This window comes from Neofelis nebulosa, chromosome 6, assembly GCF_028018385.1.
Source record: "Neofelis nebulosa isolate mNeoNeb1 chromosome 6, mNeoNeb1.pri, whole genome shotgun sequence".
NCBI lineage: Eukaryota > Metazoa > Chordata > Mammalia > Carnivora > Felidae > Neofelis > Neofelis nebulosa.
Window position 1 is genome coordinate 6,817,023 of NC_080787.1, and position 22,012 is coordinate 6,839,034.

The 22,012-nt window shown below is 43.0% G+C and overlaps 3 protein-coding genes and 1 long non-coding RNA gene across 5 annotated transcripts; 2 read left to right on the forward strand and 2 right to left on the reverse strand.

Annotated features, from left to right (window-relative positions):
- Positions 1 to 6,562: 6,562 nt before the first annotated feature.
- On the reverse strand, positions 6,563 to 7,846 carry LOC131515271 (histone H3-3-like). The gene has a single exon (XM_058736017.1). It carries the CDS (start codon positions 7,772 to 7,774, stop codon positions 7,343 to 7,345), a length of 432 nt encoding a protein of 143 aa, XP_058592000.1. The 5' UTR covers positions 7,775 to 7,846; the 3' UTR covers positions 6,563 to 7,342.
- Positions 7,847 to 7,990: 144 nt separating this feature from the next.
- On the reverse strand, positions 7,991 to 8,479 carry LOC131515278 (histone H2A type 1-H-like). Its single transcript, XM_058736026.1, has one exon. The coding sequence runs from the start codon at positions 8,454 to 8,456 to the stop codon at positions 8,064 to 8,066; it is 393 nt and encodes a 130-aa protein (XP_058592009.1). The 5' UTR covers positions 8,457 to 8,479; the 3' UTR covers positions 7,991 to 8,063.
- Positions 8,480 to 8,758: 279 nt separating this feature from the next.
- Positions 8,759 to 14,940, forward strand: LOC131515288 (histone H2B type 1-J). Of its 2 annotated transcripts, none has more exons than XM_058736038.1 (2): positions 8,759 to 9,171; positions 10,689 to 14,940. In XM_058736038.1, the coding sequence occupies exon 1, from the start codon at positions 8,788 to 8,790 to the stop codon at positions 9,166 to 9,168; it is 381 nt and encodes a 126-aa protein (XP_058592021.1). In that variant the 5' UTR covers positions 8,759 to 8,787; the 3' UTR covers positions 9,169 to 9,171; positions 10,689 to 14,940. The 2 variants fall into 2 exon arrangements, with proteins under 2 accessions (XP_058592021.1, XP_058592022.1); XM_058736039.1 differs by lacking the exon at positions 10,689 to 14,940 and adding an exon at positions 10,472 to 10,659.
- Positions 14,941 to 15,415: 475 nt separating this feature from the next.
- On the forward strand, positions 15,416 to 18,519 carry LOC131515304 (uncharacterized). The gene is made up of 2 exons (XR_009263543.1): positions 15,416 to 17,625; positions 18,175 to 18,519. It is a non-coding gene; the product is annotated as an uncharacterized LOC131515304 (long non-coding RNA).
- Positions 18,520 to 22,012: the final 3,493 nt, after the last annotated feature.

Genomic DNA, 22,012 nt, shown 5'->3' on the forward strand with positions numbered 1-22,012 from the left:
TATTGCTAAATTCTCTTCCAGCAAAGGTGGAGCAGTTTTCAGTTTCAACAGCAGTTCCTACTACATTTTACTCATAATGAAGAGAGCCATTAAGATAATCTTAACTATAATAATCCAGACTTGGTTTCTTGTATAGAGAATTAACTTTTAAAAAGTTAACCAGCTAGCTAACCAGTAGAGCATATTATTTTCCCCACTGATTTGAGGGAATTAGTTGCTCATATATTGAATATTTCACTTAAAATTATTTCTTGAGTTTTCACTGTTCCTCTGATTAGTCTACTGGCAGTGCTGAAGGTTATATTTGTAACATTGAAAAATAGCATTTCGCTATACATTTATTATGGTAAATACTGTGTTTTCCTAACCTGAAAAATACTGAATCTCTCCATCCATCTAGGTCTTTAAGTGTATCTCAGTAGAGGTTTTTTTTTTCCTAGATAATATATCATTTGAAATTTTTTTAAAAGCTCTCATTAATTATAAGAGCAATTAATTTGTCATTAGTGAACAAGTAAAAATTCTAATGCAGGGGGAAAAAAGTACACTTTGGTCTTTCTACGAAAATCTTTATGAAAATATACTTAGCTGAAAAAAATATACATACAACTTTACTATTGCTTAAATTCTGCGAAATTTTAACACTTTTTTCAGCATTAGCATGTAATCCCCTTGTTATCCAATGATTTTATTGCTACCCTTTATATCAATGAATTACTTTTAGCAAATGTTGCATTACAGTATTTCCAAAGTATTCCATTTAAATTTTATAAAAGAAATACACATAATTTAAAAATGTCATTAAGATATTTAAATTTCTTTTCTGCGTTTATGTGGCAATAAAAGAACACTTGCCCAACACTTGGAGAAACAAAACCCATTCAACCAGTGGGGGTATATTCTATATATTTTATAAAGGGACGGATAGCATAAGTTAGTTCAAGGGCAAATGCAAATAGGAAATAAGAGGCTTAATTTTCCCTGAGGGTCCTTCTATTTTCTTTTTTCTGTTTCAGAATTTCTTGCCTTTTTATGGCTAAATAAGTCTTTTGCTGGCCCCTTAACTCGGGGACTTTCCTCAAGGATCTTACTCTCTTTGAAAGGTAATCATCAGGGGAAACAGTCCTCTACTTGCCAGCTTCTTGAGAAGGAAAGGGACCCAAGTTCAGCTGTTACCTGCATCCACACCGCAAAACCTATCTAATGTAAAGGGATGTACCCACTTAGCTACTAAATCTCACTAAAAAAGTGAGGTTTCTCTGTGCCATTGCAGTCTCTTTAGAAGATTACCTATGATGAGCATAGTATTCTGGCTTAATGTGTGTTGAATAAAAAGATTGTTTTCTTTTCCTTCCTTTTAAATTTATTTACTTATTAATTAATTAATTAATTTAATTAGAAAGCGAGAGCCAGAAGATAGGATCAGAGAGAGAGAGAAAGAGAACAAGAATCCCAAGCAGGTTCCATGCTGTCAGCACTGAGAGAGATGTGAGAACCATGAGATGATGACCTGAGTGGAAATCAAGAATGCTTAACCGACTGAGCCCCCCAGCGCCCCGCTCCTTTTGCTTTTAATTGTGTTTCTCCAACATGAGTTAATTGGAATACATTTTACAGACCCTACTTTCTCTACTTTAAAAGTCAGTAAAATTCCCACCAACCAGTAGCCTCCCTCTTTGACTTCATGGATTTTTGCCTGGCAACGCATCCTGTTAAAGTTGGCAGTGGGCAGCGATCTGGGAAGTTGGTTAGGCTCTTTATAGTTTCTGAAAGTGATAGCGGAAGGTATTTATTTCTCTATAAACCTACAGTGTATTAGTTCATGAAAATATAATGCCATTTGGGCCATTTTCTCATACTCACTGACTTTTATAGATCAAGATGAACTTCATTCAAATCAAGGTATTTTCCTTGTACCTTTCACAGCTGAAGGGTAGCTGAGTGTGCCTCTTTCTCGTAAGGATTATTCTGAACTGATTATTTTTGCGAAACAGCAGATACAGGAGAATGTCTGAAAATAGAAGTTACTTTATTGTAAGAGATATTTACATTTTTAAAGGAAATCTTCATTTGTAAGTACCAGGAAGGAAGACTGGTACATAACAAGACAATTTTAATGGAAAAGACACGTACTTTAATGTGCATAACGAACCTCAGCAGCAAACTCAGTTAGTTACACTTGCCAAATACATCCTATGCCTAATGACTCTGTACTGTTTCCTTTAGGCCAAATCTCTCAAGCAGACTACAGCAATGGTTTCCCAACTTCTGGCCTTACTTCTGAACTTTGTATTCACAATACACTTGTGTTAGTGAACTTCCGGAAAAAATGTAGGTCGGGTTGTGCTACTCCCACGTTCGAAGCTTCGAATGGTAATTTCGGATGGTTTATACAACTCAGCTTGGCGTGATCTGACCTCTGTCCGTGACCTCTGCCTGTGACCTCTGACCACTCTGTGAACTCGCTTTCACCCCTTGGCCCCTCTGCTCTTGATCGTCCTTAAACATTCTTTTTTTTTTTTTAAAATTTTTTTTTTTCAATGTCCTCAGATGCTGCCCAATTCATGAATCTTCATTTAACGAAGCCAATTAGATTTACTTGGTTGAATTTTGCTTTTTAACAGGTTATTGGCACAGAATGGGCTATTTAACTTACAACAGTGAGTGTCTTAGGTTTGATGAAATTTGGTACTAAAACAACGTTGCAATCACCTTGAATATATATGTCTTTGTGCATTTGACCAAATATTCGGGACAAATCCATAAAGGTTCATCTTAACCAAAATTTTGACAGAGAATTTGGTCTTCTCATTCCTTACCAGATGAAAACTCAGCAGGTAAGTGGTGCAGTACTGGAGGAAAGTGACAATGTCACCAGAGAGGCCCCAAGACCTGACCTTTACTGCTCAACTGCTCGTACTGACGTTTGTCCCACGTTTTCCTTAAGCTCTTTTTTCCAGTGTGTGTCCTAATTTAGGCAAAAGACCCGAGGGGCATAGTATCCTGTGATGGAGTTAAGATACAATACTGAGAAGCATTGTAAAGAGACAGCTTTAGTTTGCCTTAAAATGTTTAGACATGTTCTCTGTGTATTACTTAGAAATACAGTGCAGATTTAAAGTTTTTTTTAATTAAAAAAAAAACCTTTTTCTTATTATTTTTCAGACAGGGAGAGACAGCGTGAGTGGGAGACGGGCAGAGACAGGGAGACCCAGAATCTGAAGCAGGCTCTGAGCTCTGAGCTGACAGCGCAGGGTCTGACGTGGGACTCAAACTCACAAACTGTGAGATCATGATCATGACCTGAGCCAGAGTCAGATGCTTAACCAACTGAGCCATCCAAGCGCTCCTCAGGTTTTTTTTATTAATACTGACCTAATTCTGTACGAACAAATACCAACAAAATATTAGCATTAGGTATTGAAAGGTGGCAGAATAGGCCACCCCAGAATATTCCACTCTGGCATAAGGTTTATTTTCAGCTGAAGGCATTTGAGATAAAGCAGAGACCAGAAAAGCTCTTGGTCTTTCCCTTCTATCTCTAAAAACAGTAAGTAGATTTATCAAGATGTCTCTCCTTCCCTTTCTACCAGGAAGGGGAAAGGTTAATTCCAGTGTCACAGTAGGCAGTTAGTTAGGCTCTAAGAGGATGCCTGGAGGCCAGGGCGGAGGAGGCCGTGCCCAGCTGCAGGGTGGGTCACAGGCCTGTCTGGCCACACTCCCCTGAAAGCCCCAGCACACTGGAGGGGCCCAAGATGGCGGGCGCCAGGACAGGAAGCCCCCCAGCAAGTGAGGAGGAAAAGGCCCAAAACCCTGCTTCCAAGAAATCCCCGCCCCCAGGTAATCCATATTCCTCCTCCTTGTTAACCACTGTCAATAATGACAGAAACCTCAACCCTGGTTCACACATGCTCTCTCCCTCCCTTGAGCTCACCGGCTCTCACATCTCGAGTGTACCTCTCATCCACTGTGTTGTGTCTGCCCTTGAATTCTTCCTCATGAGGCGACCAAGAGTCTTCGGTGACATCTTTGATCTGGGCTTGGTCGAGGTCTTAGGGCTCAGGGTCTCCCCAGTTCACCCGGCCACACCAGTAGACAGCATTCGACCCTTATCAATGGAGAAGGCAGCAACTTAAATCTGCCTGACGGACTTCATTCTTGTTCTCCTGGTGACCTTCCCATAACTGACTTCCCCTCACCTTTTGTCTTCGGCTCGTGGGGGCCAAGGGCAGGCCGCTCCAAGATGCGCCACTGGGCATGAAGATTATTCCGAGCTGAAGGCAGTGAAGACCCCGCGGGCTCGGAGAAACTCTTGGTACTAACTACATAGAACAACCTAAATTGGGGGTCTTTCCCAGAACAGGGTTATTGGCGGCGGTAAAGTTGATCTGAGTGACCCATCCATATGGCAGGACAAACATGGAATTAGCATGCTTCTATTGCCCTGTGAATGCATTCCTTCCCTTCCTAGTCCCAGACCTCTGCCCCCTTCTTAGTTCAGGGTGACATACATGCCTTGTTTGGCCTGGCTGTCTTTGGAATTTCCATGTCTGTGTGGATTCCCCATATGTATGCTGTTAAATTTGATTTTCTCCTATTAATTTTTCTCACGTCAACGGGATTCTTAGTCCAGCTAGAAGGACCCTTGAAGGGGACGGGAATTCTTGCTTCCCGACAAGCTGTAGACGGTACTTAAGCCGTACTTCCGAGGCACCTCTGGAGTTCATCTTCCCCAGTGTATCTCCTGTGTACACGGGGTACACGTCACAGAGACGGTAAACCCCAGACGGAGTCACGTGTGCGAAACCCCACGGCAGCAAACCAAGCCTGAACGCCTAATCTGATCGGTTTCCCACCCTGGGAATGGAACCTTTAGCCACTCAAGGAGCAATTAACCTAGTCTGTGCTGGGGAGATAATCCACCAGTAGGCCCAGCCAATCCCTTTAGGAGGATGACCTTGACTGAAACAATGCACTCTTTGCTAATAATTTCCTTTTTCTGCTGCTTTCCCACCTTGAAAAGCCTTTCCTTTTCTATAGCGCAGCAGAACTCCTTTCTGTTGCTAGATGGGACGCTGCCTGCTCCAGGAATCATAGAAAAAAAGCCAATTTGACCTTTAGTCAGTTGAATTTTTGTTGTTTAACAACGTTTAAATAAACTTCTGTGTGATTTTCTCTTGGGAAAACTGTCTTCTATTGCAGGGGTCTCAGCCAAACACTCAAAAGCATAGAGGATAAATTATTTTTCTTGGCCTATAATTAGAAGACATAGTTAAAGACAGAACAACTGAATAATGAATAAAATCATTTGGGTCACCCAGCTTCTAAAAATCCCATCAAAAGTCAAAAATATTTTACTATGGGGAGTGTGCACTTGAGGGCCCATCATTGTTAGATAAGTTGCCAGCATTTATTTTGATTCCAAGAAGTCATATTTACACCGGGATTCGCAGTAATTATATTTTAAGTACAAGAAATAGAAACAACTGAAAGGTGTGAATATTAATATGAGATATTAATAGACTTCGAGTGTTAAAACATTCCAGATAGGAAGGGGCACTTTCCGGGAAAAATTTAGTTACAGTTGATGAGGCGAGCTGAGGATAAAGTACAGGCCACCACACCGCCCCTCCCCCCAGGTGGGACACGTGTGAGTTTCCTCAGATGCTCCTGGCCGCCCAGGAACAAAGGAAAGAGGTTTCAGTGCTGGCCATGGTGAATGTGGGAAACCAGGGCAAGTGAAAAATTAAATTCCTTTGCTGCCTACAACCCATTGACAAGCCCTTGAAACCGGCGGAGTGACCTCAGCCAGGAGCTCAGCTGCCTCGATGATGGCACTTCGCTGGGGACAATAGAGAACCTTAGCTTAACATTATCCCAACCCCCAGGATCCCGTAAGTCTACTTTAACATGTAAAAATTCCTTTGGGAGCTTCCTAGATCTCAACTGCCCCAAGTATATGCTGGCAATCATACTCTAAGCTTATGGCCCCTGATACATATCTGAAGGGTCTCACGGTTGAGGTTTTACTAAACGGTGATAAATGGTGTTTTCCTCGCAACACCAGCCCCTCAAGGCCCGGAAACCTTGCTTCCAAAATACCCTAGAGACTTACTCTATCCCTGACCCCCTCCCAACCTGAGGATATATAATGAGCTACCCGTCACGACCCCATACAGCTCTTCCTGCCCACGGGTCCTGTCCCTGTGGTTTAAGAAAGTCACGTTTTTGCACCAAAGACGTCTTCAAAAATTCTTTCTTGGCCGTCAGTTCCGAACCACCCCACCACCATCACCCCCAAATTTTATCGGGTTGAAAAATAACTGGTAGGTCAACCAAATTTGAGAGCAAGTGCTTTTAACTTGGAGTCCCTATACGCCACAATACCTCCAAGGAAAAAAAAATCAGGAGCCTGTGGATGGGGTGGTGGTGCTGATAAGGGGGGGAAGCCTGTGAGTTGGGATGGGGAAAAATATAGTTCGCCTCTGACTAAACTAGCATTTCCCTTTATGACGATATTGGGCCCTCAATTTCAGTACCCGTGACTTTGTCACTCACTGGAAATCACAGATGTCTCCAAAAGACTGTATTATGGAACGTGCTAACTATATAAACACACTGATCCCTCCTACCAAATTTATTATTTTTTAAAATTTGGATAAGAAGTGGAATAAACATTTTTTTGCAATGTTTGTATTTTATACCCTTGAAATATTATCCTAAGAAGAATTTCCATAAATGTCATCAGGCAGCCAACGTCGTCCATGACATTCAAGAAAAAAAGCGAAGAACGTTTTTCTCCCCGTTTTTGAGATGACATCCGTGACAGGGGTCCAGTGCACAGAAAGTAGGAGGCAAGACTGTGCCCTGAGCAATCAAAACCATTGAGAGAGTTTTCCTTATTTGGTAACAACAGGAACAAAAGTAAGTCACGTCAATCAACCCCCTTCCACACCTAACCGGTCAGCTGGGCGGAGAGACCTGGGTCCTCGGGAGCCACAGCACACTCCACCCCTCCATTCAGAAGCATTCCCTGGTCAAACCATACAATCCTCTATTTATAGGATTTTCCTTACTCCACGTGGACCTTGAAGTCTGCAAGGCGGAACAGCCTGAGCGATTTAACTACACTTTACATGTCAATGGCAACAGCCGTGGGAACTAACTTAAAGTGGGACAGAAATTACCCGGAAGCAACCAACGGCACTGAAGATTTTAGGCTCCTCCCAAACAGGAGAAACATTTCTCGGGCTCCAGAACGGTGTCCTACCTACCAGCGTAATCCCAGTATTTCATTCATTTGCCAACACGGAGGGGGCTGGCGAGGGCAGTGCCTCAAAACTTAGGTACTGTTAGGAAGACTGGACGTGGCGGCCAGCCTTGGGATGGCGCACGACAATCGGGCCCTGAGGCTCTCCGTTCGCCTGTAGGCGAACTGGATGTCCTTGGGCATGACGGTGACGCGCTTGGCGCACAGGTTGGTGTCCTCGAAGAGCCCCACCAGGTAGGCCTCGCACGCCTCCTGCAGCGCCATCACGGCCGAGCTCTGGAAGCGCAGGTCGGTCTTGAAGTCCTGCGCGATCTCGCGCACCAGCCGCTGGAACGGCAGCTTGCGGATCAGCAGCTCGGTGGACTTCTGGTAGCGGCGGATCTCGCGCAGGGCCACCGTGCCGGGCCGGTAGCGGTGCGGCTTCTTGACGCCGCCGGTGGCCGGCCGCTCGCTGCGCCGTCCGCCCAAGTCAGGGAGGGCAACTTTTTTTGCGTCAAATTTCATTACCCGAAAAGCTACGTAAACAATGAAGATACCGAAAAAGTCTATCCCCAATCACCGCCATGGGCTGAAATCTACCCCGCTTTGCACGTTAGGCCTAAATCTACGGTGTCCTGCTTTCAACCCAGGACGGAGGATCGTGAAGAGTGACCCGATTTCCCTACATCTCACTTTCCTTCCTTAGCGTCAAAGAAATGTTAAGTTCTTTTCCAGAAAAGGTAGGTGGCCCTGAAAAGAGCCTTTGGGTTTGGACTCGACTTACTCGAGCTACCGTGAACTATCATATAGACCACTACTTGCTCTTAGCCTTGTGGTGGCTCTCGGTCTTCTTGGGCAGCAGCACGGCCTGGATGTTGGGCAGGACGCCGCCCTGCGCGATGGTGACGCGGCCCAGCAGCTTGTTGAGCTCCTCGTCGTTGCGGATGGCCAGCTGCAGGTGGCGCGGGATGATGCGCGTCTTCTTGTTGTCGCGGGCCGCGTTGCCCGCCAGCTCCAGGATCTCGGCCGTCAGGTACTCCAGCACGGCCGCCAGGTACACCGGCGCGCCGGCCCCGACCCGCTCGGCGTAGTTGCCCTTGCGGAGCAGGCGGTGCACGCGGCCCACCGGGAACTGCAGCCCGGCCCGCGACGAGCGCGTCTTGGCCTTGGCGCGAGCCTTGCCGCCCTGTTTCCCGCGTCCAGACATTGCGGCTCAGAAAAGCTACACTGCGATAACTGCCAAAACGAAACTGAACGGGGTAGCAGTTTTTATAACCCTTATTGGGCTTGAAAAAGAAAAGTTTTCATTGGTTAACATTGCAGCTTCATCTTAACCAATGGAAATGCAACTTTGGAATCCTTGTATTCCGATTGGGCAGAACTCACTCCTGACGTTGCCCTGAGCGGCCACCTATCAGACACAGGATTCTAATTTACGCCTTATTTGCATATGTGGTTCTATATAAAAGGGGCGCATTGCGTCCTTCTCCTAGTTTCTCTTTTTTTTTTCCTTGAGGAGTCTTGAGCTGTTCTGAATCATGCCTGAACCAGCCAAATCCGCCCCGGCCCCGAAGAAGGGCTCCAAGAAAGCGGTGACCAAGGCGCAGAAGAAGGACGGCAAGAAGCGCAAGCGCAGCCGCAAGGAGAGCTATTCCATCTACGTTTACAAGGTGCTGAAGCAGGTGCACCCCGACACCGGCATCTCGTCCAAGGCCATGGGCATCATGAACTCGTTCGTGAACGACATCTTCGAGCGCATCGCGGGCGAGGCGTCGCGCCTGGCGCATTACAACAAGCGCTCGACCATCACGTCCCGGGAGATCCAGACGGCCGTGCGCCTGCTGCTGCCCGGGGAGCTGGCCAAGCACGCCGTGTCCGAGGGCACCAAGGCCGTCACCAAGTACACCAGCGCCAAGTGAACAGTGAGTTGGCTGCAAACTGAACCCTAACGGCTCTTTTAAGAGCCACCCATATTCTCAAAGAGAGAGCTGCCACTTATTCTGTGCCGATCCTGTGACTCATTACAGTAGTTAGTCTGAACAATCCTTGGCTTTTCCTGTTAACTAAGCGGCAAAACTAATAGTGGGCTTTAGCCAAGCTCTGGGGCTCCTGTGCAAAGGAACAAAGGCTCTGAGCTTGTCCCTCACTTAGGAGCTAGCTACTTTCCAAAGGGCTCTGTCACCAGTCCGAATAACCTTTAGAATTAAGTAAACGATGGAAGAGAAAAAAATAAGCTGGAGGCAAATTCAAATACTCCCCAGTCACCCCTTGAGAACAGAGCTGGACTCGTGCCCAGGTTTCGGGGGTTGCGCCTACAGTTTGAATTTGCCGCCCTTCCTCTCTGCGCCCTGATTGGTTGTGGCATCTGAGCCCCGCCCCCCAGCCCAGCACACTCAGGCACCTAGAGTAAATATTCTCCGGCTGTCTATCCTGTTTTCATCCTCTTAAGCTTTCTAAACTTGTCAGGAGTGAGGTTTAGTATTTCCTCTTGGGATTTTCGTTGGAGAGAGGAATCTTGAAGATGTTTTCAGGCTGAGAAGTACCAATGCTGTATTTCCAATTAGGCTGCCGCTTTCCTTCTGCCATATACCCATATAATGGAAAATGTTACCATGACGAGACAGGGCTATTTGGGGGTTCGGTGAAGGCAAAGAAGCTTGATAGCATCTATCCCAGACTCTTGTAAAACGAGAATCCGTTTTTCTTTTAAAGTTCCTTTGGTTGGCGCTTAAATCTGCTGTTTGACATTGTTGGGAACCAGTAAGGAAAAAGCACGCTCCGCGTCAGTTAGGTTGCCACAAATAAGAACCAGTCAGCCAACAATGTGTCTCTAGATTATAATTCTTCAATATCTTGTGTCTCTTAGCTAAACAGCCATGATCTGTAAAGCATTTGGAAGCCTCCAGTCCCGCTGGTTTGGGGTTTAGGTAGTAGTTTTAAATGCATTTAATTGATATAAATAAATTACCCAATTTATCTAAAACGGATCTAAATTTAACACAGCGATAATGTCTAAAACAATGTTTTGTTAGATCCAATGTCAAATATAGGCTTCTCCTTTGTTGACTCGAATCCTACTCCTGGTTCAGTGCCCACGTCAATCTGGCCTGCTCTCCGAAATTCCCTTTCCTTGTGCAGCATTTGGGAACTGCCTCCGTATAGTTTCTCATGCAGATCTATTTGAATTGCTACTAAGTGGTTTGCTCGTATGTTTCCCCACAGAAAATGTGCAGTCAAGACAGGAAAAATAAAGAAGGAAGAAAAGAGAAAGTTCTTTCCTTCATCTCCACCCCACACTAATGATAACCGAGTACCTGGAAACAACATAATTTTTGTCACTTCTTCTGTCATATGAGCCCCCTGATCCTCTCCATTAATCCAAGTAATCAGATGATAATGTTCAAGCTAAATACTTTTTGTTCTTGTTGTTTGTGCTTAGGATATAGAAATGAGAATACAAAGCCCGAATTCGTGGAAAAAGCAGAGGGATTGGGACAGGGGATGAGTCGTAGGCAATAGTCCATTCCCAGATGAAACTTTGTGAAAACTAAGTGTTTTTTGGAAACAACAAAGTTGAAAAGATAACCGGCCAATTTATCCTATTACTCAGAAAATTAAACTGCTTAAGCCATACACAAATCAGGAAAATAAATCAAATTTTCATCTGTGGAGTTATTTGCACCTGGATGGGGTCCCCTTATAAATAAGGCAAGAGTTTAATCCTTTGCTTGAAAAACTGTTACACTGTATTTATGCATTTATATGTACTTATGTATTTATTTATTTATGTTTGTTTATTTTTGAGAGAGACTGAGCACAAGCGGGAGAGGGGCAGGGAGAGAGGGAGACACAGAATCCGAAGCAGGTTCCAGGCTCCGAGCTGTCACCACAGAGCCCGATGTGGGGCTTGAGTCATGACTGGAGCCAAAGTCAGACGCTTAACTGAGGGAGCCACTCAGGCTCCCCTAAACTGTTATCACTTTAACCTACTTCTAACCAGCTTCAGAAGAATTGGTTCAAAGCTAACCTAATACAGTATGTCATTTACAAAAGTGTACATTGTACATGGTGTTATATCTTATCCCAAAATACACGCATTTGTTGCTCAAATACTTATGACTATTTGGCCCATCTTCCCCAGAGATCATAAACCACAATGATGCCTTGAACATTGTGTTAGATGAACCGGCTGTTTGTAAGAAATCTTTTTTCAAGCTATACTATATCAAATGATATTTCATGTTTCTACCGTGCACATATTTCTTTGTCAGCTAATCTACATCGGTTGTGGAAATCGAGGCACCCATTCCCCAGGGAGTTAATAGAGACACGCTGACAAAGTCCATTGAAAGATGCATGACCCTCTATCTAGATACCTATGCGGATATCTGTTCTTCAACTCTATCTTTGGTACGTTAAAGCTCATTCCATTATAACTTTTGTCAATTTTATTTTCAAGTTTTGATGATACATGGCAAATACCCAGTTCATAATAACCATATTTCCAAAGTATTGATTTGAACGACTTATGCTGAGCTTTAATTTCGAAGAACCACTTTTCCTGATATTGTCCCCAAATGTTGGATATGCAACCCTGTTTAGGGTCTGCATTCCATGAAGGCCTATGCCTTCTGCCCATAAGTCTAGAACGGAATTTTTGAATTTTAAGAACACTGTTTGGCATACCTGAAGCATTTGTTTTGCACATTACTAGTATTTTCTCCAGTCTTTGCAAATGTATTGCTTCACCCTCACTGTGGAAACGATACTATTTGTTTGACATCGGGACACCAGAAGAACACGTTGTTTGTCCTTCTGCTATTACTTGTACACCATCAGATCGACAAAACTATGACGTATACATCGGTACTTGATCGTCAGGAGGAAGTGATACACGCAAGGCTCGGCCTGACCAAGTGCTGAAGGAGGAAAATAATTTTTAGAGCAAGTAGCTCACACCCCAATTATTTCTACTTCTGAAACATAGTTATGCTTTTTGCTATTTTTCAATAGCCTGAGGACTTTTCCTATCAATACCTGATTGAGAAACACTACCTAGGTTTGAAACGAGGCCCTGCCACTTGAAATTTGCATTTACACATGACTTTAATTTCTGTCGCTTTCTTCCTCATTTCCAAAGGGGGATTTGGTAGTGCTTCTCGTGAATTAATATCTTCAAAAAAAAATTTTTTTTTTGCCATTTATTTATTATTGAGAGACAGAGAGACACAGAGCACGAGCAGGGGAGAGGCCGAGAGAGGGAGACACAGAATCCGAAGCAGGCTCCACGCTCTGAGCCGTCAGCACAGAGCCCGACGCGGGGCTCGAACCCACCAACCGTGAGATCATGACCCGAGCCAAAGTCAGACGCTTCACCGACTGAGCCACCCAGGCGCCCCTTGTGAATTGCTGTGTTAACAATGTGTTGCATATAGTAAGCCTTCAACATATTTGAGCTAATACCACTGCTGACACCAGTCAAAAGGGCAGTATTAGAACGAGTAATAACAACGTCCCGCTCAAAAGTACCCATGAAAGACAACAGAAAAGAGAGGAGAATGGCGTCTCATTGTCTGGTTTTGCTGGAAAGAGAGGTGATCTAAGATATCGAGCTAAACTGATGTATGTGTGTCTGGCTGGGCAAGGGTTTGAAGGGGACAAAAGTGGAGGTTTGGGGACAAATTTGGGGGACGAGTGATATGGATGGACTCAGAATGGTCCCAGAGTGTAAGAATGACGTTGGCCCTTGTGGATGCGAACCCACAGGTGTGTCCTTCCGAGGAGGCTATCGGTACTCAGGCATACGACAGCCACCAAGTGCAAGTCACGAAGTTTCTTTTTCTCAACACCCTTCCTACGGCCCCAGCAAGGTGGCCAGGGTGATGCTGCTGGAGGTTACCCACAAGCTCTTTGGTATAGACTTAGCTCACCAGAGTTGACCTGGATCCTGGCACTGCTAAGTGACCCATGTGCCGGGACCGCTCTTCCTGGATCCATGTTGTCATGGATGAGGCAGCTATTGGACTTCACTGACACAGACACTTACTCTAGATTTGGTGTGTTTCACCTTCTCTCATGCCGTCGCTGGCAAGATTATCCATGAACTTCCTGAATACTTTGTGCCTCTATCTCACAGCATTCAGGTCATTTTAGAAAAAGGGTCAGGCAATGGGAAGATGGCATGGGACTCGCCAGTCTTCATGGGCACCACATCCTTCATGAGCACAGCCTTACCAGTTACTGGGAGACTCTGTTAGAGTGGCATCTAGGAGTTTGGCAAGTTATTGGAGTCCCATTCAACTGGATAATGTATAGGTACCGAAGAGTGACAAATAGGCATAATTTCTGCCATTGCCAAAACACATTGGCCAAAGAACAAAGAGGCAGAAAGGGGGTAGTCCCTCTGCTCTTAGGGTTAATCACCAGCTCAAAAGACACCCACTTTCCATCCTTGCATCTCAGGGCTCTCTCTTTTGAGTTTATTGGATTTTCGGTTTTTTTTGTTCTTAAAAGCTTTAGTACTCAAAGGAGGAATATGTCTGCCAGCGGAGACTGAGATCACACTGTTAAATTTTATTGATTTACAAAAAATGAGCCATTTCCGATATAAAGTTAAAACAATTTTAATTAGATTCACGGACTGGCTTAAGAGACATATGGGAAGGGGGAACCCGGGTGGCTCAGTTGGTTAAGCATCCGACTTTGGCTCGGGTCATGATCTCACAGTTTGTGGATTCGAGGCCTGCGTCGGGCTGTGTGCTGACGGCTCAGAGCCTGGAGCCTGCTTTGGATTCTGTGTCTCCCTCCCTCTCTCTCTGCCCCTCCCCTGCTTGCGCTCTGTTTCTCTCTCTCTCTAAAAAATAAACATTCAAAAAAATTAAAAAAAAGAGAATGAGAGAGACATGTGGGAAGTCTTGAGGACTTTGGGCTTTCGGATTCCTCTGTTTCTCAATCTTGTATAAGTTTTTGTTTTCCTTCTTCCCTCCCACACCCTCTGTTTTTAAGAGGGACAGGCAGGCACATGGAACAGAGAACGTTGGAGTGTTCTTTAAAAGTCCATCATAAAAAAGATACAATGAAAGCCGGTCGACTTAGTCTCAGAAACCTTCAAGTACAAGTTAAACTACACTGATCTAAGTTACTACAAAATTCATAAGTACACAAATAAAGTTTTAATAATTCTTACGAATGGGTCACTTGGTGAAACGGTTTTCAGATAACCGAGCTGAAAAAAAAAAAAAATTGTGCTGTCTACCCAGTCTCCTCCTGTGAGATTTCACGTGTGTAGTTGGCTATTTAACCTAATCTCTGGTGTTTCTTTCCTTCTCCTTTACTGTTTTATTCATGGTGTCTTGGTGCCACATAACTCTACAGGTGACACAGTATACATATGGCCTCACCGTGGAACCAGAAGAACAGTGGATTCGGGATTACGAGCTATTTTCTATAACTGAACTGATTCTGCCTCTGCTCTTAGGATATGACTGAGACATGCAAAACGAGAACATCGTCACTGTCATGGAAAAGCAATATGTGGAAAAGAGTGTATTTTGGTCTTTGGCCAAGGTTTACTTCTCAATTTACACGAATTAATTGAATTTCTATGTAACCACAAACTTTTTCACACATTACTAAATATATGTAATAGAACCATATAATAGCTGCTGTAAATATAATGGGTCAAGAAGAAATCCAATGATATCAGACCCTTATTTAAAGGCATTAAATGAAACGATATAATACATTCATGGGCACGAAATATTAAAGATGTCAGGTCTTCTAAAATTGGTATTCACGGTAATTCCAGTCAAAATCCTAATGTCAGTTTTGGAATTTGGAAGCTAATCCTAACATTTATTTAAAGAGCAAAATGGTAAAAAAAAAAAAATCAAAACAAAACAAAAACAAACCCAAGAAGCTCTTGATGAGAGGTAGAACCTGATGTGATAAAACACTTAGCTGATACTGGGTGGCAATGCACAGAGATGAACACATTTACCAGCTGAATTAGATAGAAAGCCAAGGATCGCATCTAATTTTTTGCTGAAATTTCACGTTAGTGAGGAAACGATAGGCTGCTCAAAAAAAAATTGATGAGTGCAGTTGGTTATGGGTGATTGTAGGAAGACCCCCTAAGTGTAAATAGAAAACCACTAAGGCCTTTTAGAAGATCAGCTAGGAAAATATGATCTCACTATAGGGAAGGACTTCTTAAACAGGAAACAAAAGTACTAACCACGAAGAAAAGAATATTACATTATACCCCCTTAGAGGAGGCATTTTCTCTTAAGCTATTTTGCAACATCCACGCTTCTAGGCTCTTTCTTCCTTAATTTGGGAAGGAGAAAATATTAGTGAATGTCAACTTAAAATGAAAAAGGGGTTGAAAAGTCTGTGCTGAAATCTGACCTCGATCTCACCCGAGGTCAGATTTTTAGGTTCAGACCTTCTTTTCTTCTCTCTTTCCTTCTAGTTCCTAAGTGAGAATAATAAAAGTGTTAAGATACCTTTTCCCATTTTATCTATGGATATAGAAAACAAATTTGTTTATTGTGTTAAAAAACTACGAGTTTCAGAGGAGTTTCAATTATAAACTTAAGGATTTAACTTTTTTTTCTTTTCAGATTTTTATTTAAATTCTAGTTAGTTAACATGCAGTGCAACATTGGTTTCAGCAGCAGGATTCAGTGATTCATCAATTGCATACAGTACCCAGGGCTCATCACAACAGGTGCCCTCCTGATACTCATCACCCATCCAGCCCATCCCCCACCCTCAGTTTGTTCTAGATCTTTAAGGGTCTCTTAAGGTTTGTTTCCCTCTTTTTTCTTTTTTTTCCCCTGCTTTCCATATGTTAATTTATTTTGTTTCTTAAATTCCACATGTGAGTGAAAACATAGGATATTTGTCTTTCTCTGACTTATTTCACTTAGCATAACACACTCTAGCTCCATCCATGTCATTGCAAATGGCAAGCTTTCATTCTTTTTGATGGCCGAGTAATACTCCATTGTATATATATACCACATTTTCTTTATCCATTCATCCATCGATGGACATTTGGGAAAGATGTTAACTTTTCACATGAAAACGTCAGTATTTCTTCTTATAAAATAACTCTTCTCCCCAGCACTTTTCGCAGAAAATGTCTACAAGCAATGACAATCCATGAGCAGTGAGAATTGCCATCACCCAGATTGTTTCCCAACCCTTTTCCGGAGAGCAAACTCGGCTAATTTGGACATTTGGATAAGGGTTACGCTTTAAAATAGATCTGAGAGACATAGCAACCAATGGAATCCTACTTCAGATAGAATAAATTATTGTAAAAAAGTATTCGAGGCAATTGAGGGGTTTTCTTTGTAAGCACTAGATATTGGATGATGTTACAGATCATCACTTCTAAATTTAGGTGCGAGGATCTTGTGTTTTGTTCAACTCTGCATCTGTTGGGACTTTTGTGACAATATTCATGGTTGACGTAATACGTGGTTTCTTTACACTGTCCCCCTTCCGCCCAATGTAGGCGCGGAGAGTGACACCCTGTGGGCGAGACGCTGTAACTGAGGAGGACTTGTGTAGCTTCCATCCCGCCTCAGTCCCTTCCCTGCCTGCCTCCCCGACTTTTGTAAGTGAGCCCGGTTATCGAAGCTATTTCTCTTTGGGACAAAGGGTGACACAGACAGCGACTCCAGCGACTGATCCGCAGGAACAGGCAGAGGGGTCGGCAAGCGGGGAGGGGCTCCCGGCCAGGTCTCCTCCTCCCACCCCGCCCCCAACCACCCTCGCCCGCGCCCGGGGAGAGCGTTGGACTCTGTCGGCACCTTGTGGCCATTTTGGGTAATGCAGCTAGAGCTTTGTTTTATTTCCGGTTTCTATCCGTCCGCTGCGAAGGTTTAATAATTGCTTATATAAAGAACACAAGAAAGAGCCCTGCTCCCACCGTCCTCCTCGACCGCCGAGCTCCCCCATCGATCACAAAGAAGCACGTTCACCAGTTTGGGGTGCAGCCATCTGGAACTTCTTTATACAAACAGAAACATCAACGTGTACTCTCAGCCCCCACCCCCAACCCCCCACTTTAACTCAAATGACCAGCGGTGATGTTCTTCTCACGGTTCTCCTGCCTACTTTTCTCATTATCTAGCTTGGAACTCTTTCCTTGCTAACTAGCGCGGCTGAAACTTCTCGGCAGGTGCACCCTAGTGACCTGAGGCAGGTAACCTGAGACCAGACCTGTTCCTACACGGCAGCCCCTGCATGTGAGCCTCTCCTTCAGTTACCCATTTCTCGGTAAATCACTCATTCTCCTGGAGCCCTAATGTCACCCTCCCTCCACGGCGCTGCGGAGAACAGAGGCAAGAGGGAAATGACAGGTAAAATTCCATTTTTTAGTAACCTGCAGCCCGTTGGCAAATAGTTGAGGCAAATCCGGAGTAGAGCATTTCTCCAGGAACCCCCTCCTGTCCTAAGGGACAAGCTTAGCTTGATAACAGAAAGGCCTCTGGTATTTTAGGAGTCCTCTGTAGCACATCGCAGTCCCTCTGGGGGCCTCCCTAATCAGTCACTCCTTCTGACCCCAGCGCAGCTCTTTCTGCCCACGGGTCCTGTCCCCGTGTTTTCATAAAATCACCTTTGGCACCAAAGACGTCTACAAGAATTTTTTTGGCTGTGGGCTCCGGACCCGCCACCACTCCAAAACTCCATCGTTCTGGGAAGCAGAGAGGAGTCAGACATCACCCCTGCTCTCAGTCTAATAGAAGAGACCAGAGGTGCCTTTACACTTAATCCCAGTAATCCTGCCACCAGAAACAAAGTGAGATGTTCAGGGCCTTCCTTAGCCCACAGCCCCCCCCCCCCCCCCCCCCCCCCCGCTCCAGTATCCCACACCGCGTTTCCACTTGCTCCCATTTTCTGTCCTTCAGGCCCCGTGAACACAACCTTGGAAGAATGGCCTCCTCCGTGCAGAAGGAGTAGAACCAGAGACCTTCCAAACTACTTTCGTAAACTCAGAAAGTATCCTCGCCGGTTTCCTTCTGTTCTATTCTGATAACAGGGCAAGTTGGTAGTTTACACATCGTGTTTGGACTTTCCAGCATGATTGATTCAAATGCCACTTTAAAATATTTTTATTTATGTGCTTGATAAAAAAAAAAACCCATCTTATGTAAAGAAGTGACAAACTGGAGATGAACAAACCACAGTATATTTGAATTTATGACTTTGTATGTGAATTTAATATATTTTCATTAATTATGCTACGAAGTCAATACTTTAGGCGTTGTTGGTTTTTTTTTTGTTGTTGTTGTTGTTTTGGTGTTTTTATTTATTTTTGAGACAGAGAAAGCAGGAGCCAGGGAGGGGCAGAGAGAGAAGGAGACGTGATCTGAAGTGGGCTCCACACTGACTGCAGAGAGCCCGATATGGGGCTCGGACTCACAAACTGTGAGATCGTGACCTGAGCCGAAGTCAGATGCTTAGCTGACTGAGCCACCCAGGCGCCCACAAAGTCAGTACTTTCAAGTTTGTAATTTGAGCTCTTAGATTTCTTTATTGATTAAAAATAATATACACATGATAAAATATTTGATTGACTCCTAGTGGCCCGGAAGAAATGGTGACAATTTAGGGCTGAAGTGTTAATTTGTGCTTTAAGAATGCTTACAAGACAATTTCAGGAAATGCTAACAATTTAAATTTCATACGCTTGGTTACTTTTCAGAGGCTTTTAGTTTGTTTGGGTATTATGAATATAATAAGCTCTATGAATATTTTTGTGTATGTATTTTGGTGAACTTATGCATCCATTCATTTCAGGCATATAATTAGGAGCAGAATCGACTGTTTATAAGGTAGTCATATGTTCGCTTGTCAGAAACGCTGACAAATATTTTTCCAAAATAGATAATACAGACCAACTCAGTCTCCTGTGAGCAATATAAAATGATTTTAATTACTTCATATTTTTGCCTTTATCTTGTCAGGCTTGTTAATTTTGTCCTTCTGGGAAGATGTACAGCGCTATTCTGTTATTTTAATTTTCAGTTCCTTCATGAGTAATGATGTTATGTACCCTTTCATATGGTTACTGTACATTGAATACCATTTAGTGGAGATTATTAATATCTTTGACCATTTTTTATTGGGTTATTTATCATTTACTTATTGATTTGTAAGGGTCTTTTCCATATGGATGTTTCCATATGGACGTATCATTGACCCAACGCAGTTTATTAAAGAGACAACCCTTAGACCATTGCACTGAAGTGTTCTATTTGTTGCAAATCGGGTGACTGTATACGTGTGGGTATATTTTTAGCCCAATACCAATCACCCTTATTACCATAGCTTAAGATAGGGGTTGATATCCAGTAGTCCCCCAAACTTGTTCTTCTTTTATGATGGTCTTTACATTTTCATAAGTGTTAGATTCGGGGAGAAAAACTTCCTAATTCAGGGGTTGGCAAACAGCGGTCTGTAGACTAAATCCAGCCCTTCGGCTGATTTTGGTAATAGCGTGTTATTAGAGCACAGCTACACCATTCATTCGTGTAGAATCTGTGGTTACTTTTTCACTTCAACAGCAGAGGAGTGACAGAGACCCTACGGCCTGCACAGCCTAAAATACTTATTATTTGGCACCTTCAAGAAAATGTTTGCAAACACCGATCCTAACCCATTCTATGATGGGGGTATCATTTTGATGCTAAAACGAGGCAAATACATTACAAACAAAGAAAACTACTGACCAATATCCTTCATGAACATAGATGCAAAAATTCTAAGCGAAATTTTAGAAATTAAAATCGATTGATATATTAAAAGAATCATACATCATGATCAAACACCCCTGGTTTATCCCTAAAATGTAAGGCTGGTTGAACATTAGAAAATCAATCAGTGTAATACACTGCATTAACAAACTAAAAAAGAAAATACATATGATCATCTCAATAGATGCAGAAACTCATTTGACAATATCCATCTCTGATAAAACCTCTCAGCAAACTCTGGAACAGATGTTTTCACCCTGATAAAGGGCGTCTACGAAGAAACTCAACTAACTACATTCTTAAAAAGAATGATGGTTTCTCGCTAAGACTGTGAACAAGATTGCTATGTCTGCTCTCACTACTTCTATTTAATGTTTTATCGGAAATTCTAGTCAGTGAAATCAAGAAAAAGGAAAAAGAATAAGATAGAGAGAGACAGAGAGGGAGAAAGGCGGAGGGAGAGAAAGAAAGAGAGAAAGAGTCATCCAAATTGAAAAGGAAGCATTTGTACTGAATCTACAAAAACCTACTAAGACTAATGAGTGAGTTCAGCAAGGTTACAGGACGCAAAGTTAATATACAAAACTCAACTGTATTTTACTATACTGACAACAATCAGAAATTGAAATTTAAATAAATTTCATTTATTGTTTAAAAGAGGCCCAAAGGCAAACTGGTAGAAAAAGGATATCTTTTTTAATAAATGGAAAAATTCAATATCCACACACACACACACACACGGACAACTTGGGTCCATAATTTGCAAAAACTACCCCAAAATCTATCACAGACTTAAACATAAAGCTAAAAACTACAAAACTCCTAGAAGAAAACGTAGGAGAAAATTTTGTGACCTTGGGTTAGGCAAAGAGTTGTAGACATGACATCAGAAATATGATCCAAAAAGGAACAAATTGACAAATTAGGCTTCTTTAACATGAACAAACTTTGTTCTTCAAAAGACAAGAGAATCCCACTGGGAGAAAGTCAAGTCACAAACTGGGACAAATCGTTGCAAATTCCCTTATTTGATAAAGGACTGTATTTAAAGCATGCTCAACATTTCAACACTGAGAGAATAAGGGACTCAGTTAAATAAATGGGCAAAAGAGATGAACAGATACTTTATAAGAAAATATGGGGCTGCAAATAACCACAGGGAAAAGATACTGCATATCATTAGCTCTCAGGGAAATGCAAATCAAAATCACAACCAAATACCACTACACCTATTTGAAAAGCTAAAGGTAAAAAGATTAATCATGCAAAGTGTTGGGAAGGACACGAGGGAACCAGAACTCTCGTAGAGTTGTGCTATAAATCGAAAATGGAAAATAATTTGACAGGGTCTTAAAGATTTAATCATATAATCTACGACATGATTCAACTATTGCACCCCTAGGTTCGTACTCAAAAGAAAATGAAACATATGATCATTGTAAGCGTGGAAAGATTTTCCTTCTTTCCTTCTAGCTTCTTGGTCTCATCTGACAATTAAATTGACATGACACAGATTAACGGGAGAAAAACAAATTTAGTTTCATATGTGCGGGGGCCCCATAAAAACATGAGACTCAAGGACATGAGCAAAGCAGGTGGCTTTTATACCTTGTAGACAAACAATACATCTGTGAAGAATTGACAAGACAGTTTGGGTTTAGGGTGGTTAAATTCGTGAAGTCACAAGATTTGTCTATACAGCCTCCTTGACCCTAAAGTCCCATCCCTGGGTCTTCTGCCCTTCTGGTACAGGGAGGTTGTCTTTCACATGGGAGATTTATTTCCTGCTTTCTGGGGGGAAAATGAGGGTCAGAGTGATGAAGTTTCGGAGTGGTGAGGGATTTGTGGGATCTGGAGCCGAAGGCCAAGAAAGAATTCTCGAGACGTCTTTGGTGCAAAAAGGTGATTTTATTAAAGCATGGGGACAGGACCCGTGGGCAGAAAGAGCTGCACTGGGGTCGTGACGGGTAACTCATTATGTACCCACAGG